The sequence below is a fragment of the Corylus avellana genome, chromosome 7, assembly GCF_965113065.1.
Source record: "Corylus avellana chromosome 7, dhCorAvel1.hap1.2, whole genome shotgun sequence".
Lineage (NCBI taxonomy): Eukaryota > Viridiplantae > Streptophyta > Magnoliopsida > Fagales > Betulaceae > Corylus > Corylus avellana.
Window position 1 is genome coordinate 18,638,904 of NC_142496.1, and position 12,440 is coordinate 18,651,343.

The following is a 12,440-nucleotide window of genomic DNA, read 5'->3' on the forward strand; positions in this document are numbered from 1 at the left end:
GAGTCCTTATTTTGAAAAGAATTCAAAGGCCAACAAATACTACCGCACGAATTCAATAAAAAAAGTGAGTAACGCTACACTTACTCTTACTTTTTTATACCAATTTGCTCATATTTATAGATAGCTTTTAAAACTACCGTTTAATATAAATTATATTTTTATTGAATTTTAATCCAATCGAGTATCAACACGTACGAGAAAATATGTATAAAAAAGTGAGATGAAAATGGAATGGTTTTGTGGCATGGACGATTACTCATTTGAGACATCTCTCCACAAGCCTCCTGTCTGTACATAAAATGCGGCAGAGAGAAGACACCTCAAGACTGCAACAGAGAGAACATAAAAAAAAAACCATAAACTTAAAAAGAAAAAGTTGAGGCTATAAAGAGAGAACAAAAGGCCAACTTCCTAGCCCGACCAATCGAATTTCAACTGAGATTGAAAAAGCGGAGGCATCAAACACACACACACACACAGCGAATCAGAGTGACAGAGTCTCAGAGAGAAGAGAAAGAGAGGCAAAGAGAGCCGGACAGGCCATACCCAAATCAAAGCAGCTCTTACTCCGACGACCCATCTCAATAATCTCATGGTTTTCTCTTTCTCTTGCTCTCTCTCTGCCTATCATCTTTTTCTTTGGCCCTTTTTGATGATTATTTATTTATGGTAATTTGTGGTGGCCGCAGACTATTTTTTCTGTCGTTGTATGATTGATGTTTAAGTCTTAAAAAATCGAAGTGAATCTTTGTGAAGCTTGTGCATAATTAATATTTGTACGGTGCATAAAGACTTCCAAATACCAAACTCTAAGTTTGGAAAACGCTATGGCAAATTTAGCTGTGCTTTCTGTTTTCCGAACCCCACGCCTACATCTGGTGGGGTGAGTTATTGTTTGAGATATTTTAGGTGTTGATTATTTATTTTCATTTTTTTGTGGGTCTAGTCAAATATGGTAGCTGGATGGGTTGAATTTCTTTGTACTGGTGGATCCATTTATTCACTCTTTTCGATTTGGAGAAACCCAATTTAAGAGTTCTATTCTGTTCTGGGTTTGCTCCATTTCTGCCCGATTTTCTGTTTGTGCTTTGGGTTCCTTTTATTGAAAAGCATATTAACGTAGTTTTGCATGAAAGACGGTTTTTGTCGGTGGCTTTGTATGTTATGGGGGGAAAAGTAAGCATCTCTGACTGGTATTAGTGTTGTTATGTCTGGACCTTCTTTGAGCAGCTAGAGGTAACTCTTATTCTGTTTCTGTTGCCATTTGTTTTTGCTAGACTTTGACTAATTGCATGCATTGGTTGATTGCCCTGTCTTGACCTAACTAAGTTGGGTATAATTGGATCAAGATGTTGGTTTCCATTGTTGTGATCAATACATTGGCATTTGTACTTTTGATCGAGTTGAGTGGATTGAGGTACTGTTGCTGTATGATTGGATTTAGGTATTATCATCGTAATTGTGGTTGATATTTCTTATTCGTCTTTAGGAGTTGATTGGCTTGTTCTGGATGAATTATGTCATTGTTCTCATTTTTGTCACAAAATGCGTTTTGCTGTACAGACTTGATTGAATTATTTTGATATAGTGATGTATTTTGTTCATTCTTTTGTTGTAAACCATTTAAAACTAATTTTGTTAGATTGAGAAACAGTTGTCATTTCCATAAAAACATTACTCTTCTTGCAGTAAGTGGTGTGCCCTACCCAGTCTATTCAATTCTTTTCCTAGGTCTCTTTATATCTTCCAGTAGCTATGCTATCTAATTGTCACATGTCAAATGGTTTCAGTGGTTTTGTATGTAAGTTTAATCAGATATAATTCAGCTGATTTGCTTGTTTGAGAAAGATCCTAGAGTCTAAACTGTTGTTACGTGCAGCTTTTCCAGTCATTGTACTTTATTTATTTTATTCCCTCTCTTTTTGCTAAGCGTGATTTGAGCCTAATGCCTACACCAATTTGACTGTGTCGCAATGGTCCAATTGATGGTTTCCCCCTATACCCTGCATTGCTGATGAGGGATGCAGCTAGATTACTTAGGAAGGGTTCAATTGCTTAAGATTACTTAGAATTGGCATGTACACCTTTTCTGCCACCTACCACTCTAACCCATGCTCTTACCATCTTCACTTGTTTCTTATACCTTATCTCTGTTCTTCTCATATAAAATCCCTGCAGCTTAAAGATAAGGCTTAGCTAATATTTCTTCTGCTATTCATTAGCTGCATCTTTTACTCAATTCTCTAACAATTTTTGCCTCTTTGCTCATATGTATCATTCTCTTAACAATTGTGATTTTCTTTTTACTCAGTTTTACTTAATAATATGTACCCCAGTAAATGTAATTGTATTTGTTTGTATTATTAGAGTTCCTTTCAGAATATCAATGTCAAAAGATCTTATACAGTTATTCTCAGCCATCAATATCACGGTTTCTCTTATTTACACGTCAAAGTTTAGTCTGTTCACATGCATTTCGTGTCCCCTGTTTGTAATGTATTTGACAATACCGCTTGTTGGATTATATTTTCTTTTTTATTTTAGTTTCATTATTTCTCAATGATATGAGCTGGGTACATTTATAAATATTGCAATGCTTTTATTCATTTCCCCGGAATGGCGGTATCTTCTTTTAGTATTATTATTGGTCTATTTGCATGAGAAAAAGATGTACACATCGACATTATTATAGCTTGTGCAAGCTGCCCTGCTAAGGTTTATGGCTTTCCTATTAGGCCTGTGTCTGGCAGCCTTATGTAGAGGATTTTTTTTTCTTTTTTTGGTAGTATACGCTTTACCCAGAGCATACCAATGAGCCTCATATGCTTTCCTAAATCATAAAGATATAGATCCCAAAGTCGGCAATAATTGATATCGTATCGCCTTTAACACCTGTACATAGTGCCTATAACACCTGTTGCAGCTTAGGATGAACTGCTGCTTCTACTTAAAATTGGGGTGCACTTTTTCAAAAAATTGTACTTTGTTAGCTGTTAGCATAGTAAACTGTGTGAATGTTAAAATCCTGAATATAATTTCTTGCATAGGGTATCTCTTTCTAATCTCTTCTTTTAAATATCGGCTTATCTTTGTGCTACTGATGTGAACAGGCACAGGAAAAGATGTATTGCGCCCTTCAAAGAACCGAGAGTGATACTCAGAAAGTTTCAGAGGAAGGAAAAGAATCCTTGTCAAGAAAATTTCAAGAACAATTTAATTTCAGCACATCTTTGGAGGTCAAATTTTGTTACATTAACTGATTTGGGTCTACACTTTGGCATTTAAGTTTTGTTGAGTAATGCTCCCTGACTTGTATTTCATGAATGTCCACCCTTTCTTCAGGCTTGTGGAGTGCCTTCCCATGCGTGGAGGAACCCTGATCGTAGGTAAAGTTGTTTTGGTCTCTGTGTGTTGGCACTCTTTATCTTGCTTGTTGTTATGGAGCCATTTGGGTTTCCTGTAATAGAACGAGAGTTCTTGCCTTGTTTGGTTTATTAAAGCAAGTATGATGCCATATTGACCCTGCTTCAAGGAGCGTCCTCCTATCTTAGGTTTACCAGTTGAAGTATCTCTTTAAAGAAATTATGACTAAATCAACTGTTTGTGAATAATCTGATAAGTTGTAGTTTTATCCCTTCTCTCTCTCTCTCTCTCTCCCATTCATTATTCGTTTTTCACTTTCTTGTCATTTTGGGGGTGGGACTTTGGGTTGAAATATTACAACAGGAACTTTAATGTTCTGATGGTTGTGTAAACAAGTTGGATTTTAGTAGATATCCTCTATGTCAGGTTTAAAAGTTCAAGAGTTCGTAGCTCTTTCCTTTTGTTTTTCTTCAAGTCTCAGACACTTAAGAGAAGGATGTTAGCTTTGTGGTTAGGTGGTATCAGCGTTAGGAGATCTTAGGATTGAGTATTTTCAGCTTAAAGACAATTTGGACTGGGAGCCTATGGAATGGACTGAGGCTTAGATTTTTCCACGTAGGAGAACTGTAGAAATAATCTTTTTTAAACACATACTGCAGTTCCTGATTGCGCAAAGTGTTTTTCAGCTTTTAAAATTGTAGACCGGCTGAAAGTGTTAAACCAGCTTTTTCACATTTTCTGATGTCATCACTATGATAATGTGTTTATACAAAATTTCACTTTGCTTTGCATTTTTATTGTAGCTAGTGTGTGATCTTATCTCTTAATTTACCAGGTGTGCTGTTCTTGCATTTCTTACCGTTGAATCTGATGGACATTGGAGAATTCTTGCGTTACCCCTGCCACGTCCTGATCACATTAACCACTTGGGATCTGCAGCTCATGTAAATATGGATGGTCTCAATCTGGTTTGCCCACCATCCATTAGTTCATACAAGGCTGATCAACAAAATGTGAAGAAAGGACCTCCAGCTGTTGGTACTTGTTCTGTGACATCATTTACAGCCAGAAACTTTCCTGGTTCAAATGTGCGAGGTCAGTCTCGAAACAAGGCCTTGGCAATTAAAGGAACTAAGTTGAATGAACTCTCCAGCAATTCTTCTCGTCGCAGTTCGTTCATCTGCAGTAATTCCCCTGGATTGAACCCAAATGGCTCAAAGGCCAATAGTGCATCTGATATTTTTGTTGATAGTTCTCAACTTGACAAGGCTGTTAAAAGGAATTCAAGAAAGAAGGCTAGAAAGAAGGGGAAACAAAGTAGGAAGCTTTCATGTGACTCTGGCCCTACTGAACTTGAAATTCTCTCTGAGGAATGTGCCCATGGAAGTTTGACTTCTGAAACCTGTGGTAATAATGATATGGATCATGGTAATGGACCAGTATCTTCGGTTGCACCAGAAGTTTCGTTGCCTAATGTTATGGTTGATGGTAACAGTTTAGAAGGCAGTAGCAATGGCATTATTAGCAAAAAGACGTGCAGCTCTTATGCTGATGAGGGGGATGTATCAGAAACTATTGCACCTTCTGCAGTTCAGAATTATACTGGGGGACATCCTGTATGTAGTTCTGACTATCCGTATCAAACCAAAGACTTATCCGTCTTTGATGGAGGAGTGGAGGATACACATTGCATACAGATCAGCCGTTATGATGATACGTATTCCAAAGGTTTGTCCGATGCACATGAGTCCTTAGCATTGGATTTAGTTTCCGTTGCTTCAAACAGTGATGATGGCATTCACGCTAGTCATGATGTACAACAATCTGAAAAGAAAAATTGCAGAATCAGTACTGAGCCACCAGGTTTCAACTCCAGTAAGGGATATCTCTCTCGTCTAAGCTCATTAAATGATGTTGTGGATACTTATGATCCCATTGAGAGAAATAAGCGTGGTAGTCAGGGTAGTAGCTGTAGTGACATTCAAGTGGTTGTCCCTGGAAAGAGAGGCAAGCAAAACAAGACAGTCTCAAGGAGTTCAAGTGTCTACAGATTTGGAAGTGTTGGACGTTTTCATGACCGTACAGGGAAAGAAAACAATCATTCTGTTTGGCAAAAGGTTCAGAAGAATGATGCCAATGGATGCGTTGGTGAGTTGAAGAAAGCTAGTCCAATTTACTCTCAGTTTGATGTGACATTGAAAGAGGCTCCTTTGCTTAAAAGAACTTGTAATGTTGAAGAGGCTTTGTTATCAAAAAGTGAGGATAAGAAACACTTCAAAGATAAAGCTTCTAGGAAGTTGAAAAGAAAAAATAGTTCAGCTTTGAAACAAGAATATGGATATTCCAGGAAGGGTTCTGATGCTGATAAGGCCTGCACAAATGGTTTTGCAAAGATCTCACCCCAGGTAAGTAATCAAAAAGGATTGATCAGTGTTTCAAGATCTCATTCTCAGATCAATTTGCATGAGGCTACGTGCCTGAGCAACAGAGTGGGATATATGACCTCTGAATCAGTTCACAGCGCACATGTTTATCTGGATGAATTGGAGCCACTTGGAAGTGTCTGTGGTACTGTTTCTAGTATCAACAGTCATCTTATAGGAAATCATGAATTCTCATTGCCAAAATCTTGTGACTCCTTGGATCAATCAAATCTGCTTGAGGTGCAGTCTCCAGTGTACATTCCTCATCTTTTAGTGAACGAAGTTGGCCCAGTACAGAAAGAAACTTCTGTTGCAGAATACAGAAAACAAAACCATGGTAATGGATCTATTTTGCAGAGATGGATACCAATTGGGGTGAAGGACCGTGGGTTTACAAGTGCTGCTAGATCAGACTGGTCATCATTGGAACATTCTGATGTGCCAGCTGCTGATTTGGAAAACACTGTTGAAGGGAAAATGTCTTCCAATTCTCAAAATATTTTTTCTTCATCAACTGCAGGAGTAATGTGCATGGGTCAGAATTCAGGAGATGTGAGTTCTGCTCTTGAGGATGAGGGTCATAGTCAGAAATTAGGGAATCAGGGTGCAGGCATGCTTAATGAGCATGATAACAAGCATGTTGCGGCTAACTTCTTCACTGTCAAATCAACATATCAACATCCATTGGAAACCAACTCGTGCACGATAGGACGAGCAGCAAATGATGCCTGTAGGGTACAATTGGCATCTGAAGCTATTCAAATGGCCACCGGTGGTCCAATTGCTGAATTTGAAAGACTTCTTGATCTTTCTTCTCCAACGGTTAGTGCATCTTCCAGTTTCACAAGCTGTCAAACATGCTTGAGGGACCAGGATGGGGGTGTGTTGCTTTGCAGACACGAGATACCTAATGTCCCTTTGGGATGCCTGTGGCAGTGGTATGAGAAACATGGGAGCTACGGATTAGAAATAAGGGCAGAGGATTTTGATAATTCCAAGAGATTGGGTGTTGATGGTTTTGCCTTTCGTGCTTATTTTGTCCCATTTCTGTCAGCGGTTCAGCTGTTCAGAGACTGTAGAAGTTATCCGGTGGATACTAGCAAAGATATTCCTAGTTTTGAGGTTCCAGAGGCATGCAAGACAAGTGAAACATCAGAAAAAGCTTCTAATGTGGACCACCTTCCAATTTTTTCGGTACTTTTTCCGCAGCCTCGCACAAAAGATGAAAGTGGTCCACAGCTTGGAAATCAGGTGTGTGGTTCAGAACAATCTCCAGCGTCAGGAAAAGATGATGCATCTGTTCAATCAGTTGATATGAAATGTTCCAGTGATTTTGAGCTGCTTTTTGAATATTTTGAGTCTGAACAACCCCAGCAGAGACGGCCCTTGTATGAGAAGTAAGTAATATTGTTGTTATTTTGTGTGTTTCTTTACTTATTTATCAATATATTTTTTATTAGAAGCTGAGCTTATTAATGCCAATGAACTCTAACTCATATTGCATTTCCTCCCCACTATATAAGATTGTGTATTCTTAACCCACTAGATGCATGTATAAATGACCAATAGGACTTATTAATATCAATATACTTGGTACTTGATTATTGTTCTGTTAGTTTAATTATCAAACACATTTGTACCTTAGGTAAACTTCATATACATGAAATTATATTTTGTTTGATTTTATTTCTAGAAAATTAGTTACGTACTATGTTTCCCATGCTAGTTGACATGACTCCACACATACTTGATAATCAATTAATAAATTTTTCACTATTTTTCTGATGTCGAACCAACAATGATCACAAAATTCACACGGTGAAAGTAGGGAAAAAAGGAGAAAGAAGCTAAAAGTGGGAGAGAGAAAGAAGCTAAGGGGAGAGAAAGAGAGAAAGAAGCTAAAAGGGAGAGAAAGAAATAAGCTAAGGGGGGAGAGAGAGAACGCGAATCAATGCCACATATTTTTTATTTCCATCAAAGTCTATCGCCATTGGAGTACAAAATACAGTTAAATTGACTAACAATAACTCTTAACATAATTGACTATGGGCAAAGGCCAAAGCCCATTTATTGAATGACAAAAACACCCTTGACTCCTGAAAATTAAGTAAAACAGAAAACTAAGTATAATAACCCAATTAACTAATAGGACCTAAATAAAACAACATGGGCCAGTATTACCAGGAAGTTAAAAAAAATAAAATTGATCCTTAAAATTAAATTAGACTAAATTAAAGTAAAATCCATGTCTCACCCCTTGCATCATTTTGTCCAATAATTTATAAACTATGTTAAAAAGAACTTCTTTTGTGTGGAAGAACATCTCTCTCTCTCTCTCTCTCTCACGAATTATTCTAGTTTATACTTTACATCAGGTCTCCTATCATACATCCTTTCCTTCATGAAAATTTTAGTCATCAAGAAAACATATTTTGTTTGGTTAATGTTTTGTGATAGGGCAGTGGCATGAGCATAAATTTAGATAAAATCTTTTACTGGATTTTAATTAAAATTGTTTAGTCACCAGATTTAACTAATCAGTTAAACTAATATTTTTCAGGTAACTTTACTGATAAGGTTGTTTCAGGAATGGGTCCATAAGATTTATCGCATACATCTTTTTCTTTTTTTGATAACCAGGGTATCCAGGGCTTCGTCCTGAGTAGATCCCCAGGACACTCCATACAATCTTTTATTGGTTCTTTAGTGATCATTAGGAATACAATTACGTAGCAAATCGAGAGTTTTAGGTGCTTATGTTCAGATTGATCTTAATTCTATTTCTCTTGTTTCAGGATTAGGGAGCTGGTTAGAGAAGGACCTTCCCATTGCAAAGCATATGGGGATTCAACTAAACTAGAGTCCATAAATCTACATGATCTGCATCCATGTTCCTGGTTAGTGATAGAATATGATTCAGAGTATTTACAGTCTTGTTTGATTTAATGAAACAGAAGTCCAAATTTTAAATTTGTTACGAAGCATTCATTCAGAAGAAAGTACATTTAATTACTGAGTTAATATTTGAATATTAATTTTGCATGCCATCTGATCTTCAGGTACTCGGTTGCATGGTATCCAATCTATAGGATTCCGGATGGCAACTTTCGTGCAGCATTTTTGACTTACCACTCACTTGGCCATATGGTTCGTAGAAGTGCCAAATTTGACATCTCAAATGCAGATGCTTGTATAGTATCTCCTGTTGTGGGTCTTCAGAGTTACAATGCTCAGGTATCTATGATGATGTTGCTAATAACTATGAGCAATCAACTTCATTACACTGTTTCTGTGAGTGATATTAAGATATTTTGCGAAAGTCAGTCCGTTTCTTCTAACTTCTAAGGAGAACTCTCCTACTTCTTCTGACATACTCATAAGTAGCTCGATTTATCCTTTTTTTCTTATATACAATTTTGCTATTTTTGTGGTCAACTCTGATATTAAGATATTTTCCGAAAGTCAGTCTGTTTCTTCTAACTTCTAAGGAGAACTCTCCTACTCCTTCTGACATACTCATAAGCAGCTTGATTTATCTTTTTTTTCTTATATACAATTTTGCTATTTTTGTGGTCAACTTTCGATCCCTCCCCAACGGCTATCAATGAAGTTAAATAAGCATTCCTGGCACAACAATTATATTGAGATTTTGATCACTGATTTGATTTTTAATGATCCTGCTCCATCTGCTCCTTGTCCTCTGCACCATGACCATTGAAGCAAGGTCAATGCATGTTAAAATGCAATTCCAAGGTGGTTTGTAGGACTAGGAGTAATCATTCATGCACTAAGTGAAATAGGTTATCTCTATAAACCCACATATATTGCGCTCAATGCGCTAAGTAGGGGCTTTATTAGAGCATTGCGTAAGCCTAGAAGGTTACCCACATGGCCATCATCTTCAACTCGCCCTGTCTGTTTGTGCAGAAAGTAAGGGTTGGTTTGGTGAAGTTTTAAGAAGTGCTTTGGGTTTTGAAAAAGGTAAAATTGAGAATTAATTTGGTGGGGGTCTTATTTTTAAAAAGTGTTGTATTTAGGGTTCATAAAAGAAAATTTGTTTGGTAAAATTAAGGAGTGTTTTTGAAAAACAAAAAATTGAAGTGATTTTACAATTTTTTTTTTTTTTTTAAAAAAAGGATTTTAAAAAAACTGTTGGAGTTAGACTCCACGGTGGTGGCCGTTTTGCGGCAGCCAATGCGGTGACCGCGCCAAATGGTCCTAATGGCCACCCCGGGGTTGCTAGACAACCATGGCCGCTAATGCGGGACCACTGCCATCATTGGTTAGGGGGTCATCAGTAGCCACCATGCCAGCCTATTTTTTTAAAAAAAAAAAATTTTAACATGTAACAAGGCTGCCTCCACAGCTGAAAAAAAAAATGCACACAGACAATCTCCACATCTGAAAAAGATGTACATGTGTTTAGTTATTTTCAAAGAAGTGTTTTATGTTTTATATTTTTGGAAGTGTTTTGTTTTTAGAAGAGAGTTTTGCGGCATGTTTTGAAAAGTGTGTTAGTAGTGAAGGCTGCATCTGAAAATCTGTTTGGATAACTAATATTTGTGAAAACTTTTTAACGTTTGAGAAGTGAAAATCTATTTTGAAAATTTTCCCAAACAAACCCTTAGATCTTCTACAAATAGTTCTTGTTTGTGTAATTTCTTGGTTGAGACCAACCTAATTGTATACCACAACAACAAAAAGTTTTGAAGACCGTGAGAGGGTTTTGGAGAAGATCAAGCCTTTTTATATATATGCTTTGTATCTTTGGACAACTGCATTTGTTTCTCCTTTGGTGATTAGTTATTATGATTTCTTTGTTCTTTTTTCTCCTTCTAGTTAGGTGTTTTCTCATGTATACTTCCTGGTACTTGGAGGCGGCTTACGCTTTTAATGATATTTCAATTACTTATAAAAAAGAATTTATGTACCACATGTATAGTAAGGGTGCTTCCTTATCCATGTAGCCACCATCAAGCCGCCAACAGTTTTGTGGTTTATGAATCATCAATTTGATTTTTCTCTAATTTCAGCACCCATTTTGATTAGTTTGTAGTGCAATAACCCCCTGGAACATGTTTGTCAAGTAATTTTTCAGAGATTTGAGCAAAATATCCCTGTCTTCACCTTCTTTATTTCTCTAAGGCTATCCCTCTAAAATTGTATTCTGCCATTAAAGTAATTTATTTTACGATTTAGTTCCTGTTGTTTCGATGGAAACATCTTTTGATGTAAAACATTTTCAGCTAAACATTTTCCAGGAATCCTACTGATTTTTTGGTATTCAGTTGTCACCTTGAAAATATCTTTTTGAAAACATTTTCCACGGGTGTGGATGACTTTAGCAGGGTTGGTGTTGGCGGGAAAGTGGGTGGTATTTAGGGTGTGCCATGGTATGCCTATTCATCGGGAGGGAGGGGGTTAAATAGCGGAGCTGTGGTTGGAAAATATTTTATGGCTTAAAAAAATGTTAATCATTTTATGGGAAACAAGGGGCGGTTTTATAGTTGACCGAAAATGTTTTTTGGTTGACCAAGTTTTCTAAGCTAAAAAGCATTGAAAAATACTGAAAACTTTTTACGAAAAGCATTGAGTGTCAAAACAGAGCCTAAGTAGTGGCTTCTTCACTTGGAAGCATATTTATAATTTACTCGTGCTTTATGTTTCTCAAGTTTATGTTTTATGTTTCAATGCATCTTTTTCCCCAAGTTATTACCATTGCGTGTTTCTTTTAGCTTTCAATTTCTATTGTGCTCATGGTGCAAGCATGTAAACTGTATATACATACTTGAATTGCATTTGGTTTGTGCTGTATGTAAAATCTGTTAAGCTAAGTAGTGCACTTTCTGTGTCATATAAAGGGTGAATGCTGGTTCCAGCTGAGGCAGTCTGTGCTGAGCCAGACAGCAGAAACCCCAGGCTTAAACCCCTCTGTAATCCTGAAGGAGCGGTTGAGGACACTTGAGGAGACAGCATCTCTCATGTCAAGATCTGTTGTTAACAAAGGTAATCTGACATCTGCAAACAGGCATCCTGATTATGAGTTCTTCCTCTCTAGGCGACGCTAGCGACCCTTTCCAATTTTTCATCCAGTAATTTCTTCTGTTTTTCTAATAATGCTCTGGCTACATTTAGATGTGATCTAACCCCAAGAAGGGAGTGAAAAAGGTTGATCCTGTTCTGTTTGTATTCTTGATCTTTTTCTACTTTCCCAGTGGAGCGTATTGCAGATGTATATAGTTCATGTGGGTATCTTTTTTGTTTACTACCCTTCCTCTAAAGGAAATGTAAATCTCTGGATTCTTGGACAAAACAATGTGTAGTACTGATTCTGATTATGCAACTTCTTCATACTGTAAACATGTGTTGTTCTTGGTTTTAGCATATGCTTTTTCATTGAGGTACATGTATCATCATGATCAAACAATGTTGATTTCTGTTTCCTTTCATTTGCTTCTTCCACCTTTCCCCTCTCTTTTCATTACTCCATACATCCAAAAGAGTGTTGTTCTACAATCGATTTCTGTTGCATTGTACTTTATCTCATCCTCAACGGCGCGAGTTGACTCATGAAGATGTGATTTTTACGTGCTTTTTTTTTAATAGGATTAGCAGAATATGTGATATATGTCCTTAGAACATATGATTAAAGAA

The 12,440-nt window shown here is 37.0% G+C and overlaps 1 protein-coding gene across 1 annotated transcript; it reads left to right on the plus strand.

Annotated features, from left to right (window-relative positions):
• Window positions 1-310: 310 nt before the first annotated feature.
• Window positions 311-12,146, plus strand: LOC132183773 (uncharacterized). The gene is made up of 7 exons (XM_059597187.2): window positions 311-595; window positions 3,111-3,236; window positions 3,343-3,386; window positions 4,199-7,183; window positions 8,582-8,683; window positions 8,846-9,020; window positions 11,648-12,146. The coding sequence occupies exons 1-7, from the start codon at window positions 593-595 to the stop codon at window positions 11,852-11,854; spliced, it is 3,642 nt and encodes a 1,213-aa protein (XP_059453170.2). The 5' UTR covers window positions 311-592; the 3' UTR covers window positions 11,855-12,146.
• Window positions 12,147-12,440: the final 294 nt, after the last annotated feature.

Excerpts from the sequence above, each read along its gene's own strand:
- LOC132183773 (XM_059597187.2), top strand. Across the intron at positions 3,237-3,342 it reads ATTTCAGCACATCTTTGGAG|GCTTGTGGAGTGCCTTCCCA; the intron begins GTCAAATTTTGT and ends CCCTTTCTTCAG. Across the intron at positions 3,387-4,198 it reads TGGAGGAACCCTGATCGTAG|GTGTGCTGTTCTTGCATTTC; the intron begins GTAAAGTTGTTT and ends TTAATTTACCAG.